Source organism: Oncorhynchus mykiss, chromosome 11 (genome assembly GCF_013265735.2).
Source record: "Oncorhynchus mykiss isolate Arlee chromosome 11, USDA_OmykA_1.1, whole genome shotgun sequence".
Classification (NCBI taxonomy): domain Eukaryota; kingdom Metazoa; phylum Chordata; class Actinopteri; order Salmoniformes; family Salmonidae; genus Oncorhynchus; species Oncorhynchus mykiss.
In genome coordinates, this window is record NC_048575.1 from 47,871,033 (window position 1) to 47,888,230 (window position 17,198).

Consider the following 17,198-nt stretch of genomic DNA (forward strand, 5'->3'; position numbering starts at 1 on the left):
TGAGTTTGAATTTAAAAGGGTCTTTTGTTTAGATGGTCATTCGCTTAGTTCTTGTTCTCAACACCTGTGTTTTCATTCTTCGACAGTGAGAGCCCAACATAATCAATGTGGGTTGAGAATGTCTATACCACCTGTGTTTTCTGAGAAATATCAATGCTGTAGCTGGAATGTGATGAGTGTGTTTCATGAAACAAGGGGAGCGGTATAGGAGGAGAGAGATGCAGGTTGACTTGGCTGAGGATTCACCCTTAGGGCAGATGTGCTAATGGGAGACGATGGGGTCTCTCTCTCTTTCTCGAACACACACACACACACACCAGAGCTATGGTTATCAGGAGGGCCCAGATGTAACGAGATCGTGATCCAAAGTGATATAGGGTGGATATATGGGAGGCGTGTGTGAGGAACTCCTAATTGTGTCCCAAGATTTGGCATGGTGAAATGGTTAGCCTAAATCCCATTCAGTCACTGGATATAAATGGGTATGATATACCGGTGTTACATTGATATTAAAGCTAGACTCCGCGAGTGCGGCGTCGCCTCGCTAAGTAACAGTGTCAATTTCCGCAACAACTAAGAATGTTGAAGCAGAGCTAAGCGCCGCAGCTGTTTTGGCCCCACAGCTACGTTGTAGCAGCGTGAAGCACACCCATGCACATCGCGCTCATCTAAACAGCATAGTCTACCTTTAATGTTATGCTTCCATCTTTACAGTTTACAGGTATTGACTGTGATTTCTTTTTAGACTGATGCCAAAGTACTGGTATTAAAAATGGGTAGGTTCAGGTAGATATTTTTTTTTTTTTTTTACAGGATATGACATTACTACAGTGACAAGCAGACATACACGGCGGCACGTAGACATTTGGGTAGCAGCTTTATTTTTGTGCAAGTCTCTCAGCACGTGTCAGAGACGGGGGGGGGGGGGGGGGGTGTGCTTTGCAACAAATGCTTTACATTAGAGTGGGCTTGGCTGCATTGGTCACAGTGACCATCGCTATTCATGCCAATTCATAACATGGCTGCTCTGGTTCTATGTCCCCATGGCTGTCCCTATCTGAAACCGCCTAGGTCCTGTGTCACCTCCCTGACCTGTCATCCCTGTGACTATCTGTTATATTATCATTCAGCCATCACAATGAGAGAGATGGTCATCAGAAGACAGACGGTATTCGATCGGTGTGAGGCATTGGCTGAGTATTTGCGTTGCTTTCCCAGTAGATGCCTCTCGCCTGTCCAATGAGCCGTTCGTAAACAAAAAGCAGGCACCACAATGTAAGTTGCTTCAGCAGGTGTATGTTTCAAGCCCACTAAAAAGTGATTCGATAAGGTGTGTGTAATTTTTAATGACTTTACACATAACAGAAGCAAGTAATATCAGCAGGTAGCTGAAAAACAAGCAGCAGTAGTCTATGTAACATAAAAAAATACGTGTTTTTCCCCCTCCAGAATCCATAAAAACAATACCTGAATCCATAAAAATAAAAAAAATCCATCCAATCCTTGATAACTTGCCACCATGCATTATGTAAGGCTTTAGTTCCCTAATTGCGCTAACAAACCTAGACTAGATGACGCTGTGTAATGGTTTAATCTAGCTATCTCTAATCAAAATCGTACTCGAGCTAGCAAATGTTGTACTATACAGCTCACTAGGCTTCTGCATGTGTTAAACAGAGGTAGTAGGGATTGGTAAACGTCGCCACAGAACTAGTGCAATGGCAAACTGATAAGACATATAGAACCTTCATCGCTGGTTCATCCCTGGATAAGTATTACTGCTGGCTTAAGTTTTATTGGTGGCTTGGCATATATGAAAATGCCTCAGATGGTATGTCCTCCAATAACCCCTGAACAGCTTTCCCCTATATTGCTATCCCTATCCCTTATGCTACTGATCCAATCCTTCAACTCCATACAACTACTCATCGGTGTCCTGGAAAAATCTCCAACCCCACACCCACCTTGTTAAACGACTCAACTGATCATCGACACCTCGAATAGCTTGATCAGACATGTTAGCACTGGGCAATTAAAAACTGCATGCACACAGTATTACTCTCAAAGACCAGGGGGTTGGGGACCACTGAGTGAGAGGGATTGTGTTGGCATGGATCATTGCTGGTTTGGATGGGGGGGTGCTAAAGCAGTTACATAAGGGGTGGTTGAGCTGTTGGGGAAGAGCTTGGGCTGTTCTTTCAGCTGTTCCCTGAGGGCCCCGGTATCCGTGGCCCTCCAGACGTGGAGGGCTGTACCGGCCGAGAGAACCAGGAAGAGGAGGAAGGCGGTGGGGTAACCCACCCAGTCCACCAGACCCCCCGCCAGGGCACTGAACATCAGCTTCCCCAGTACCTCCAGGGTGGACAAGAAACTGTAGTGGGTGGCCTGTCGGGAGAAGATGAGAGGGGAGAGAGGAGAGGGTTAAGTAGGGGCGAGGGCAGAGAGAGAAAAAAAAACTGGACTCGGGTGACGTCTCGGGTATGTGGTCATCTGCTTGTCTTTTAACTGGTGTTCGCAAGAAAAATCAGTGGGGAGACTAACTCCCACAAAAAAGGAGGAGGGACAGGAGACAGAGAAAATGAAGGAAATACTACAGAAGAAGAAAGGAACCAAAAGAAGAATTGAAGAGGGAGCCAGAATGATAAAGCTTGAGATTTGTGTCTCCAATGTGTGGATGGAGGCCAGCTCGTGAGGGGTATCTGGGTCCAGGCCTGCAGGCTCTTAGAGGGAGAGAGGAGAAAGAGAGAGAAATAGTGAGAGAAAGAGCAAGAGAGAGACAAGACCAACACAGATTACCTAACATCCCAGACTCTACCTCTCAGGCCCACAGCAACACAACATAACTAACGCAGATTCATGGGTCTCCACCCTCTACTGACACATACAGTGCCTTGCGAAAGTATTCGGCCCCCTTGAACTTTGCGACCTTTTGCCACATTTCAGGCTTCAAACATAAAGATATAAAACTGTATTTTTTTGTGAAGAATCAACAGCAAGTGGGACACAATCATGAAGTGGAACGACATTTATTGGACATTTCAAACTTTTTTAACAAATCAAAAACTGAAAAATTGGGCGTGCAAAATTATTCAGCCCCCTTAAGTTAATACTTTGTAGCGCCACGTTTTGCTGCGATTACAGCTGTAAGTCGCTTGGGGTATGTCTCTATCAGTTTTGCACATCGAGAGACTGACATTTTTTCCCATTCCTCCTTGCAAAACAGCTCGAGCTCAGTGAGGTTGGATGGAGAGCATTTGTGAACAGCAGTTTTCAGTTCTTTCCACAGATTCTCGATTGGATTCAGGTCTGGACTTTGACTTGGCAATTCTAACACCTGGATATGTTTATTTTTGAACCATTCCATTGTAGATTTTGCTTTATGTTTTGGATCATTGTCTTGTTGGAAGACAAATCTCCGTCCCAGTCTCAGGTCTTTTGCAGACTCCATCAGGGTTTCTTCCAGAATGGTCCTGTATTTGGCTCCATCCATCTTCCCATCAATTTTAACCATCTTCCCTGTCCCTGCTGAAGAAAAGCAGGCCCAAACCATGATGCTGCCACCACCATGTTTGACAGTGGGGATGGTGTGTTCAGCTGTGTTGCTTTTACGCCAAACATAACGTTTTGCATTGTTGCCAAAAAGTCTTGTTGTTGCCATCTGACCAGAGCACCTTCTTCCACATGTTTGGTGCGTCTCCCAGGTGGCTTGTGGCAAACTTTAAACGACACTTTTTATGGATATCTTTAAGAAATGGCTTTCTTCTTGCCACTCTTCCATAAAAGGCCAGATTTGTGCAATATACAACTGATTGTTGTCCTATGGACAGAGTCTCCCACCTCAGCTGTAGATCTCTGCAGTTCATCCAGAGTGATCATGGGCCTCTTGGCTGCATCTCTGATCAGTCTTCTCCTTGTATGAGCTGAAAGTTTAGAGGGACGGCCAGGTCTTGGTAGATTTGCAGTGGTCTGATACTCCTTCCATTTCATTATTATCGCTTGCACAGTGCTCCTTGGGATGTTTAAAGCTTGGGAAATCTTTTTGTATCCAAATCCGGCTTTAAACTTCTTCACAACAGTATCTCAGACCTGCCTGGTGTGTTCCTTGTTCTTTATGATGCTCTCTGCGCTTCTAACGGACCTCTGAGACTATCACAGTGCAGGTGCATTTATACGGAGACTTGATTACACACAGGTGGATTGTATTTATCATCATTAGTCGTTTAGGTCAACGTTGGATCATTCAGAGATCCTCACTGAACTTCTGGAGAGAGTTTGCTGCACTGAAAGTAAAGGGGCTGAATAATTTTGCACGCCCAATTTTTCAGTTTTTGATTTGTTAAAAAAGTTTGAAATATCCAATAAATGTCGTTCCACTTCATGATTGTGTCCCACTTGTTGTTGATTCTTCACTAAAAAAAATACAGTTTTATATGTTTATGTTTGAAGCCTGAAATGTGGCAAAAGATCGCAAAGTTCAAGGGGGCCGATTACTTTCGCAAGGCACTGTACACACGGTGCAACCCTATTCCATACACTCGTGTTTACGCCAACAGACATACAGACTTCAAGTGTGCCAATGTTGGTATTTCAAACCATTATTAGTATTTTCAAAAAGTGTAAAAAAAAAGAATGAATTTTAACCACTTTAAAAGTGGACATACGTGCCTCCCGGGTGGCGCAGTGGTTAAGGGCGCTGTACTGCAGCGCCAGCTGTGCCATCAGAGTCCCTGGGTTCGCGCCCAGGCTCTGTCGTAACCGGCCGCGACCGGGAGGTCTGTGGGGCGACGCACAATTGGCCTAGCGTCGTCCGGGTTAGGGAGGGCTTGGTCGGTAGGGATGTCCTTGTCTCATCGCGCACCAGCGACTCCTGTGGCGGGCGGGGCGCAGTGCGCGCTAACCAAGGTTGCCAGGTGCACGGTGTAGCCTCCGACACATTGGTGCGGCTGGCTTCCGGGTTGGATGCGCGCTGTGTTAAGAAGCAGTGCGGCTGGTTGGGTTGTGTATCGGAGGACGCATGACTTTCAACCTTCGTCTCTCCCGAGCCCGTACGGGAGTTGTAGCGAGGAGACAAGATAGTAGCTGCTACAACAATTGGATACGACGAAATTGGGGAGAAAAAAAAAATTATAATAATAATAATTTAAAATAAAATAAAAGTGCATTAAATACATTAAATTATACAATTTAAAAAGCCCATTTCATTGAGAATGTCACAAACTGGACTATCTTTAGCAACTTACTTGGAGGAGATGGTGATTGGGTCTAAATAGCTGTATGGTGTTTGGTAGTCTAGAGGTTAAGAGCATTGGGCCAGTAACCAAAAGGTTGATGGTTCGAATCCCTAGCCGACTAGGTAAAAAATCTGTTGATCTGCCCTGAGCAAGGCTCTTAAACTCTAACTACTCCTGTAAGTCGCTCTGGATAAGAGTGTGTACTACAATATAAATTCAGTAAATTCAGTGTAATTTCTCCCAAAAGTCAGACTCTTTTCGCATACAAAGACAATTTTCTCAGATACATCTGCATTCACCACATTTAGTGTGGTTATCCTTAGATATATTCTCCGTAATTGTTGATATTTTGTCAATTTTTTATTCTAGATAACATTTTCTTTGAAAAAAAGCACTTCAGCATTAAACAGATAGAAAGATGAAAAAAGTATTTATGGACAGGTCAGGTCCTGGCGTGTCTTAACAGAATGTAACAAAAATATTTAGGCATACTTCATCCAGCGTCCAGAATTTTTTTTGGGCGCGATATGCAAATATGTGCATATTTAATGAGACATTGCCTCATTTGCATATCTTAATAAAATATTTCAGAAAAAAATGGAAATACAAAAAAAGTATTGGTGTTTGTACATTCTGGTAAAAGTTGATTGTGATATCATTAAGGGTAAACAAGTACCCTATGAGTGTGGTGCCTGGCCTTAAACCACCTCCACAAACGAAACTATGCAAACTACTAACCACTTAACAAAATTGATTTATTTCAGCACAAAACACTAAAGCATCTGCTGTGGCATGCAGTGCTGGCTACGCCTAAATCCACATGATCAAAGTGAAAGGAACCTAACTCAATAAGAGGAGTAGGTTGCCATGGAAAACATTGTTGAGTGATTACGGTGAGCAGATGACTTAGATTATTCAAACTTTGTGCGGTGAAAAGGCCTTCGTTCGTTGTGCCTTTGACGCTGTGTAATATAGCTCCTGTGTGGCTATGAGAAACTTAGCCAGTTACCCGACTCGGACAAATGCCACTGGTGGCAAAATGGGTGAGCTGTAAAGGAGACATTTCCCAGGCATCTTTGCTGGGTCTCAGTAGAGTCCAGTGCTGGGTTGAACCGGGTTCACACAGTCGGAGCGCCTGTAGACCCGAGTTAAGTGAAGTGCTTTTATTCGAGCGAACTTGTTTAAGGGATTCCGTTTCTCTCTCCTGGGCCCTCGACAAGCACTCATGGTATCAGCTTTCCGTCACTGGATATGACCTTAAAATAACAGGCAGCTATATGTGTCATGAGAACATTTCAAATTAACCCCGGAGGTTATCGCCTGTCTTTATCATCAAGGATTTGTGATGAGCTTTGTTTCATTAGCTTTTTCTTCCTTAATTGCTCAGACACAGCCCTGTATCCTCCTTGGTGTAGCTTTCCTAGTCGCCGACTCCTTGGTAGAACCGAGGCAACTCATCACCTTCAGAATTGATTGAGTGATGTTTGAGAGGCTGCAAACGGATCACCTCCAGGCAGCGATGGCCCAGTTTGAGTGGGACAAAAAAAAAGTTATGTCAAAGAAGAAGGGGAGAGAGAGAGATGAAAAAGGAGAGAATGAGAAAAAGACAGAAAAAGGGAGAGAGGGAGTGAAAAAGAAAAGGGCTTGTCAGTCCCAGATGACAGGTGGGTGTTGTTGCTTTGAGGAGGGCTACCTGTCCTGCCTGTTGACACCACAGGATATGACCTAACTCCATAGAAGGAGCACTTTAAAAAGAGAACAGTGGGGAAAGCAGAGAGGGAAGAGAACAGAGCAGGTTAGCCTGGTCTCTTTGTTGCGTTTGTTCACAGCCAGGAGTTTCTGTTTCGATGGCTTACATAACAGAGCACCCCTGTGGCCGCGACGGGGTTCGGACAAACCCTCGTCTTCTTAGGTAGAAGCCTCTCCTCCAAGCTGAGGTAAATGGCTGAGAGCTCCACTCTGTAAATGTGTGCATGACCTTCAAAATGTGGGGCACCAACAAAAATGTAAACAATGGAGCAAATGCATCCCTATGACATTTTAACATTCCATGAGAATATCTTTATGTATTAAAACATGATGTCAAGCTGAATATAATTTGTTTCTCACACCTAGGACCTGACTTGGCCATGGGAAATGATGTTCTAGGTGTTACTTTTCTTTACATCTGAACGGTGTAGCTGGGAACAAACGCGTTACATTCATTTCTGGAACTAGGTATCTTTTATGTGTTTTCTTTAAAGATTCCACCTACGCCTCTGTGAAAATGTCGCCTTTCATCTAAACCAGCTTTGGCAAGGACTAAAGCATGAATATTCTATTGTTGTCCAACACCAAACTTGTCCTTGTCGTTATGAAAAAGTATAAACACTAAAAACGACAGACTAAGTCTGCATGACATCGCAGCAGCCTGGTCCAAATAGCATAGCTACCTGCTCCATCTTTTCACCCCCCCCCCCCCCCCAAAAAAAACTTGACTTTAAAAATGTCAATCTACCAAGCAAGGTAACTAAAAAAATAGGCAGAGCAAACCTGTTTTGGTTATTTCTGGTACACTATATGACCAAAAGAATGTAGACACTTGCTTGTCGAACATCTCATTCCAAAATCATTGCCATTAATATGGAGTTGGTCCCCCCTTTGTTGCTATAACAGCCTCCACTCGTCTGGGAAGGCTTTCCACTAGATGTTGGAAAACTGCTGCGGGGACTTGCTTCTATATAGCCACAAGAACATTATGCTTGGTTCGCAGTCGGCGTTCCAATTCATCCGAAAGGTATTTGATGGGGTGGAGGTCAGGGCTCTGTGCAGGCCAGTCAAGTTCTTCCACACCGATCTCGACCAACCATTTCTGTATGAACCTTGCACATGGGAGTATTGTCATGCTGAAACAAGAAAGGTTGCCACAAAGTTGGAAGCACAGAATCTTCGAGAATGTCATTGTATGCTGTAGCGTTAAGATTTTCCTTCACTGGAACTAAGGGGCCTAGCCAGAACCATGAAAAGCAGTCTCAGAGCATTATTCCTCCTCCACCAAACTTTACAGTTGGCACTACGCATTGGGGCAGATCTTGTTCTGTGGCATCCACCAGAACCCAGATTAGTCCGTCAGACTGCCAGATGGTGAAGTGTGATTCATCACTCAAGAGAACACATTTCTACTGCTACAGAGTCCAATGGCGGCAAGCTTTACACCACTCCAGCGTCGCTCTGCATTGCGCATGGTGATCTTAGGCTTGTGTGCGGCTGCTCGGCCATGGAAACCCATTTCATGAAGCTCCCGCCGAACAGTTCTTGTGCTGACGTTGCTTCTCGAGACAGTTTGGAACTCTGTAGTGAGTGTTGCAACCGAGGACAGACGATTGTTACACGTGCTTCAGTACTCGGTGGCATCCTATTACGGTGCCACATTGAAAGTCACTGAGCTCTTCAGTAAGGCCATTCTAATGCCAATGTTTGTCTATGGAGATTTGCATGGCTGTGTGTTCAATTTTATATACCTGTCAGCAACGGGTGTGGCTGAAATAGCTGAATCCACTAATTTGAAGGGATGTCCACATGGGGCGGCAGGGTAGCCTAGTGGTTAGAGCGTTGGACTAGTAACCGGAAGGTTGCAAGTTCAAACCCCTGAGCTGACAAGGTCGTTCTGCCCCTGGCAGTTAACCCACTGTTCCTAGGCCGTCATTGAAAATAAGAATTTGTTTTTAACTGACTTGCCTAGTTAAATAAAGGTAAAAAAATATATTTAAAAAATACCTTTGTATTTCGTGTATATCATTAAAAAAAAAATGTTGGACTCATTCAGCAGTTTTGACGTTTAACTACAATACCATTGGAAATTGCTGTTGAAAGTTCAATTTATATTCCTAAAACTTCAGTTGAAAATGATGACGTTGCTGCTTCCTGTTGATAAGACATATTGATAATGTAAAAACAGTTTTAATGTGTCCAAATTAATAAGCGATAAACGATGATTCCGTGAAGCTGCCATCAAGGAAAGGGAAACAAATCTCTTTTTCTTAGTTAACTTCAACAAATCAGGACCCGCCATAGGATATCACCAGTGTCAACGGTTGGCTCCTATTTAAGTGAGAGTTTAACTGTCAAGTCCGCTTATTGGTGTGTGGTCAGCAACTTTTATAGAGAGATCGTCCCAAATTAAACGTACCATTTGTGAAAGTCCTGCGACCCCCAGCTAATATGACAGAAATCAGCATTACAAAACCAAAGATATTGGTTTTGTTTTAAGCTACTGAACTTGTGTCATCGTGCTGACTATAAACTTTTATAATAGCATTACCCATCTGAGGTAAAAAGGATGTGGTTAAGACGTCAGCTTGTGTAATGTAGTAACACATACTGTCCACATGGAAAGCAGCGTCATTTACATTAATTAGACATGGCAAAATATTTCAATGTCTTAATTTAAGATCGTAAATGAAGCAAATTCACATTTGTTCACTGATCAAATATTTCTCACTAGTTTAACCATTGAGAGAAAAAAAAATTTCTCACAACTAAACCAGGCGCTCTAGACTAGAGCATCCATAGGATCTGTGCAGCAGCCAGAACCTTTGACGTCCCTACTACATTTTAAGCAACTTTCAATCTAGACAATGTTTTGGTTCGGATTCAATTGAGATTTTGTGCCACTGGTCTACACACAATACCGGACAATGTCAAAGTGTTTAGGCATTTCTTACAAATATATATTTAAAAAAAAGCTGAAATGTCTTGAGTCAAGAAGTATTCAAACCCTTTGTTATGGCAATCCTAAATACATTCAGGAGAAAATTACAGTGCATTCGGGAAAGCATTCAGACCTGTTGACTTTTTCCACATTTTGTTACGTTACAGCCTTATTCTAAAATGGATTCTTTTTAAATTCACCCTTATGAATCTACACACAATACTCCATAATGACAAAGCAAAAACTGGTTAAGAAATATTTGTAAAATGTACAACAAATATTACATTTACATAAATATTCCGACCCTTTACTCAGTACTTTGTTGAAGCATCTTTGGCAGTGATTAGTGCCTTGAGTCTTCTTGGGTGTGACGCTACAAACGTGGCACAAATGTATTTGGGCAGTTTCTCCCATTCTTCTCTGCAGATCCTTTCAAGCTCTGTCAGGTTGGATGGAGAGCGTCGCTGCACAGCTATTTTAAGTCTCTCCAGAGATGTTTGATCGCGTTCAAATCCAGGCTTTGGCTGGGTCACTCAAGGACATTCAGAGACCTGTCCCAAAGCCACTCCTGCATTGTCTTGGTTCGGTGCTTAGGGTGGTTGTCCTGTTGGAAGGTTAACCTTCGCCCCAGTATGAGATCCTGAGCGCTCTGGAGCAGGTTTTCATCAAGGATCTCTGTACTTTGCTCCGTTCATCTTTCCCTTGATCCTGACCAGTCTCCCAGTCCATGCTTCACTGTAAGGACGGTATTGGCCAGGTGATGAGCAGTGCCTGGTTTCCTCCAGACGTGACGCTTGGCATTCAGTCCAAAGAGTTCAATCTTGGTTTCATCAGACCAGAGAATCTTGTTTCTCATGGTCTGAGAATCCTTTAGGTGCTCTTTGGCAAAATCCAAGCAGGCTGTCATGTGCCTTTTATTGAGGAGTGGCTTCTGTCTGGCCACCATACCATAAAGGCCTGATTGGTGACCTGCTGCAGAGATGGTTGTCCTTCTGGAAGGTTCCTGGTCACCTCCCTGACCAAGGCCCTTCTGCCACGATTGCTCAGGTTGGCTGGGCAGCCAGCTCTAGGAAATGTCTTGGTGGTTCCAAACTTCTTCCATTTAAGGATTATGGAAGCCACTGTGTTCTTGGGGACTTTCAATGCTGCAGACATTTTTTGTACCCTGCCCTAGATCTGTGCCAAGATACAATCCTGTCTCAGAGAATTCCTTCGACCTCACGGCTTGGTTTTCGCTCTGACATGCACTGCCCACTGTGGGGCCTTACATAGACAGGTAGATGTCTTTCGAAATCATGTCCAATCAATTGAATTGACCATAGGTAGACTCCAATCCAGTTGTAGAAACATCAAGGATGTTCAATGTCTCAAAGCAAAGGGTCTGAATACTTTTTAAAATAAGGTATCTGTTTTTAATACATTTGCTAACATCTCTAAAAACCTGTTTTCGCTTTGTTATTATGGGGTAGTGTGTAGATTGATGAGGATTTTTTTTTTTGTATTCCATTTTAGAAAAAGGCTGTAACGTAACAAAATGTGGAAGTCAAGGGGTCTGAATACTTTCTGAATGCACTGTGTCTGCAATGTCCCTCAGTCGAGCAGTGAATTTCAAACACTGATTAAACCACAAAGACCAGGAAGATTTCCAATGCCTCACAAAGAAAGGCACCTATTGGTAGATGGGTAAAAATAAAAAGCAGACATTGAATATCCCTTTGAGCATGGTGAAGTTATTACACTTTGGATGGTGTCTCAATACACCCAGTCTCTACAAAGATGCAGGCGTCCTTCCTAACTCAGTTGCCAGAGAGGAAGGAAACCGCTCCGGGATTTCATCATGAGGCCAATGGTAACTTTAATACAATTGCCAGAGTTTAATGTATGTGATAGGAGAAAACTGAGGCTGGATCAACAACATTATTGTTACTCCACAATACTAACCTAAATAACAGTGTGAAAAGAAGGAAGCCTGTACAGAATAAAAATATTCCAAAACATGCATCCCGTTTGCAATAAGGCACTAAAGTAAAACTGCAGAAAATGTGGCAAAAAAAAGAATTTTATGTCCTGAATACAAAGCATTATGTTTGGGGAAAATCCAACATAACTAATCACCGAGTACCACTCTTCATATTTCCAAGCATGGTGGGGGCTGCATCATGTAATGGGTATGCTTGTCATCGGCAAGGACAGGAGTTTAGGATAAAAGGAAACAGCCAAGCACAGGCAAAAATCCTATCCTCAGTTGGCTTTCCAACAGACACTGGAAGACAAAATTACCTTTCAACAGGACAATAACCTAAAACACAAGGCCAAATATACACTGGAGTTGCTTACCAAGATGACATTGAATGTTCCGGAGTGGCCTAGTTACAGTTTTGACTAAAAATTGTCTTGAAAATCTATGGCAAGATTTGAAAATGGCTGTCTAGCAGTGATCAACAACCAACTTGATGTGAAATTACTGTATTGTACAATCCAGGTTAGAAAATCTCTTAAGAGATTTACCCAGAAAGACTCACAGCTAACATGTATTGACTCAGGGATGTGAATACTTATGTAAATGAGATATTTCTGTATTACATTTTTCAATAAATTTGCAAAAAAACTAATAAAAACTTGTTTACACTTTGTCATGGAGTATTGTGTGTAGATCTGTGTGGCTCTTACCTGTACACTCTCCTCCGCTCTCTGTGTGCAGTGCATCATGGTCGTGAAGGTGAGCGTGGTGATGAGGCCGCCCAGGAAGTGCTGAACGCTCAAACTCAACACAGCCATAACTGAGGGGCACAAACACAGCCTGAGAAACTTGACACGTCTCAATGTGAACACTGTAGCACAATGCTGCGAGACATTACGGCACATCCGGTTCTAATTTAGCGCCATTTAAATCTCCCTTTTCGCTCAGAAATTCCTACTGGATGGATGGTGTGAGGAGAGCTCTGTGGCACAACGTGCATCAGAGGAGACTGATTTGTTGCTGAACAAAGGTAGAAGTGTGGGGGGGGGGGGGGCGTCTCCTCGCGTTCCCCCAATCAAGTCGTTCCCTCTCAGGAGAAGAGAGCAGAACACAGGCAACACAGAGCATCTCTCAGCTCCCACTGACGGTGAATTATTCACCAGAGATGTCGAGTTTTGCTGAATAAGACTTCTCCATTTCATAAGATTCAGAGAGCGAGACACTAACTCAGCTCATCAGAGTGAGAGAAGGGGGCACTCATGTAATATTAAGAATTTTGCGGCAAAACATTGTCACATTTTTGGATCTTTGACATCACAAGAGGGAGGCCTCCACTTCGAGGTTTCCAGAGTGAACAGCTCAACAAAGGTTCAAACAGGTCACACAGACAGCTTCTGTTCTTCGTTCAGCTTTCCTTCATTTGCATGAGATTAAAACGGAGAGAGCAGAGAGGGGGGGATCTGAGATTTGTAGATCTACAAAGATATTCTAGTGTATCCTAGCAGTGAATCCATTTCATTCTTTTTTGACAACAATAATTATTTGAACCCATTTCTGCTTGGCTGGGGAGCACGCATGGCTTATGCAACAAACTGAATGGACTTTGGGACGGCAGGTAGCCTAGTGGTTAGAGCGTTGGGCCAGTAACCGAAAGGTTGCTGGATCGAATCCCCGAGCGGACTCTGTTCTTCTGCCCCTGAACAAGGCAGGGGCAGAAGAACACTGTTCCCCGATAGTCCGGCATTGTAAATAAGAATTTGTTCTTAACTGACTTGCCTACTAAAGGTTAAATAAAAAATAATATATAAAAAAATGGAGTATCAAATTTTATGTATAGACCTAAATGTGGATGGTCACACATGACACAACGTGTTATTTGTTTTGCCATGGGGACATGGCATGTGGGGTTAGAGGATGCAACCTGGACATCCATGAATCGACATATGCGAACGTGAGTAGGTTACCTTGAAAACAACGGTCGGACATCTTGGACGCAGTCCCCAGTTCTGTATACCCCAGTGGGTTAGAGTGCCGCAGTTGTGGACGCATGTATGGGTATCCGGTAAAGTCCATCCCATGCAGCTTTCATGTACAAAAGCGGATCGATCTGGGAGCCCTGTGGGTCTGTATATTCTGTGGGTCTAATATTTATAGCTAGCTACCTGTATGAGTCAGTGAGGTTACAGAGGTGCCTGCCTTCATTCATCAGTCCCACAGTCACCTGCTCACACATCGTAAAAGGAAAAAAAGATATTGAGCTACGGATGGACAAATAGATGTTGCTAGAGGGGGACCAGGGACGCGCGTGTAAGTCGAGATCAGTGGCTAAGGACAGGCTGGTTAGAGTCAATGATGTACTTGTATGTCCATGGTTAAGTGGGTGAACCGATGCCTATGCTGCCTAGTCAAGAGTGCGGCCGGGTCTTCTCTCACCTTTCATGAGTGGGGAGGGTTCCAGCACAGTCAGGAGGGAGCTCTGGAACACCATGCTGACCGTCCGCATTACAAACACCCGCCTCATCAGAGAGCCAATACTGTGGAGACACACAAGACAAACAACGAGTCACACTCTTAGAAATAAAAAGGTTCCAAAAGGGTTATTTGGATGTCCCCAAAGAGGAAACATTTTTGTTTCCTGGTAAAAAAAAACATTTTTGGCTCTGTGTGTGGAAAGGGTTGTACATGGGGAACCCAAAACGGTTCTACTTGGAACCAACAAGGGCTCTCCTATGGGGACAGCTGGAGAACCCTTTTAGGTTCTAGATAGAAAAAATTGTGCTAAGAGGAGACAAATGCAATTTGACACACACACACACACACACACACACTGATAAAGAATACTGTGAAGTATGTGCATGCTAACAAAAACAAACACAATATTTCCCCTCTACAGTAGCTCACACGAGTGAGCGCATGCACACACACGACGTGTCGCCAGACGCTAATCGATTCCCTGATAGTCTAAGAGCTTTGTCTCCCGGTGGGCATGGCTCATGTGGTAATCAATAACCTAAGGACCTCCCCAGCGTGGAAGTGAATTAATGACCATCAGGACACTCGCCCTCTTAGAGCAGTGTGCGTTGTGTGTGTGTGTGTATGTCACCTAGGGATTACCACAGTGGCAATCATTCTCCAAAAAGGTCCCTGTCAATCAGACGAACCTGGCCCGTGTCACTGTCTGATATCTGAAATCTATACAACCCATCTGACATTGACCTTACCACAGCTTAGTTTGAACTCAGGCTAATGTGAGCATACAGTCGGTTTCATAACAATTCACCCCCCTTTGGATTTCTTCACATTTGATTGTGTTACAAAGTGGGATTAAAATGGATTTAAATTGTCTTTTTTTTTGTCATCTACAAAAATACTTTGTAACTAACATGTAAAAATGTGTAAAATTAAACACTAATATAGTTTGATTAGATAAGTATTCACACTCCTGCGTCAATACAAGTTAGAATCACCTTTGTCAGCTGTGAGTCTTCTTGAGTAAGCCTCTAAGAGCTGTCCACACCTGGACTGGGCAATATTAGACTATTATTATTTACAAAACTATTCAAGCTCTGTCAAGGTGTTGGTGTCACGGTTAGAAAGTCACTTTCACGTCAAGCCATGGATCGTCAAGCAGATTTACGTCAAAACTGTAACTTGGCCACTCAGGAACATTCGTTGTGTTATAGGTTATTGTCCTGCTGAAAGGTGTATTCCTCTACCAATATCTGATTAAAAGTAGGTTTTCCTTGAGGATCTTGCCTGTGCTTAGCGCCATCTTGGTTTATTTTTGTCTAGCATCTACCAATCACTATCCTTCTTCATGAGGCTTCCGATATGCTCCCTGTTTTTTTTTAGTTGAATCTGTGCTGTATGTATGGGGGACAGAGGAAGGGGTAGTCATTAAAAATCATGCCAATCCCTGTTATTTCACACAAAGTGAGTCCATGTATATTATGTGGTTAGGCAAAATGTTACTCCTGAAACTAGTTTAGGCTTGCCTAAACAAAGGGTGTGAATAATTATACTATATTACAGTTATTTCATTTTTATTACATTTGTAAACGTTTGTAGAATTTTCTTTTCACTTTGACATCATGGAGTATTTTGTGTAGATCAACGGGGGAAAAAAGGCACAATTAAATACATTTCTATACCACTTCGTAATGCAACAAAATGTTAAAAAAGAAAGAAAAAAGGAGACAGGCCTACAAACTATCCCAAAATGGTATATCAAATAGAATCTGTCTCCTTCTGTCCATTCTCAGTCTGTAAGCCTACAGGACCTACAGGGTCCTTCCAACCTGAAAAACAATCTGCTATCATTCACATGCTAAAGACATTCTTTCCCTTCGTTCATTATTCCCTCCCTTCTCAATGACACTCTTTGAAATCTGGCTCTCTGGGGAGTTGCCGTAGTGATGGGGCGAGAGAGGAGAACCTGCCTCGCCACTGACACCTCACACTGGCTAGGCCCCGATACCATATAGGTTCTCAGGTTGCCGATGGCGATCTGTGTAAGGGGGTCAGTCTCTGGCCACTCAAGCGTTTCTGATGGGGCCCAGGATAAGCGTCCAAATGAGCTTTTAGAGCATTGAAACGGCCTGGTGGATAGGCTTTGTGTAATGGGTGTGTGTGTGTAATGTGTGTGTGTGTGTAATGTGTGTGTGTGTGTGTATGCGTGTTGGGACATGGGGGGAGAGGGATGGGAATCACTCTGTGGGAATCTGGACTGAGTGTACAGTGTCAGGTGAACGCACCTCCGTGTGTGAAAATGTGACAATTCTGCCGGAGTCCTTTACAAGAAAGAAAGACGGAAGAGAAAGACAGACAGAAAAGAAAGAAGTACCCTCAAAAATATGAGAGAACTTTGGTGAAAGAGATTTCAAACAAAAAGTATTTGGACTTATTTTACAGGTAGTAAAGGTAAAAAACCTCAGAGCAAGCTGTGCAGACTTCTTAATACAAAGACAATATATTGGTATTCTTTTCATATAGGGCATATTTCAGATCGACGCTAATGGTAGTATTAAGCAATAAGGCCAGAGGAGGTGTGGTATAGGGCCAATATACCACGGCCAAGGGCTGTTCTTAGGCACGACGCGGACACTAATAACGTAATTAAAGGAAATGTTTTGTCATACCCGTGGTATACGATCTGAAACACCATGGCCTTCAGCCAATCAAAATTCAGGGCTCAAACCACCCAGTTGATAATTATCATTAACCCATCTAGCTTTGTGAGTGCTATAGATGGACATGGTGCTGTGTGATCCACGCTAAAGCCTTGTGTGGGAAAATACATACGCAATGTTATTTATAG

The 17,198-nt window shown here is 43.2% G+C and overlaps 1 protein-coding gene across 4 annotated transcripts in view; it reads right to left on the reverse strand.

Moving 5' to 3' along the window:
- Positions 1-863: 863 nt before the first annotated feature.
- Positions 864-17,198, reverse strand: part of mfsd3 (major facilitator superfamily domain containing 3) — a 41,527-nt gene continuing 25,192 nt past the window's right edge. For all 4 annotated transcript variants that reach the window (XM_021621082.2, XM_021621079.2, XM_021621081.2 and 1 more), the window contains exons 4-6: positions 14,315-14,415; positions 12,592-12,701; positions 864-2,385 (exon numbers count right to left, since the gene is read on the reverse strand). In XM_021621082.2, the coding sequence (XP_021476757.1) occupies positions 2,116-2,385; positions 12,592-12,701; positions 14,315-14,415 (481 nt within the window). In that variant the 3' untranslated portion in view covers positions 864-2,115. The remainder of the gene's footprint in view (positions 2,386-12,591; positions 12,702-14,314; positions 14,416-17,198) is intronic.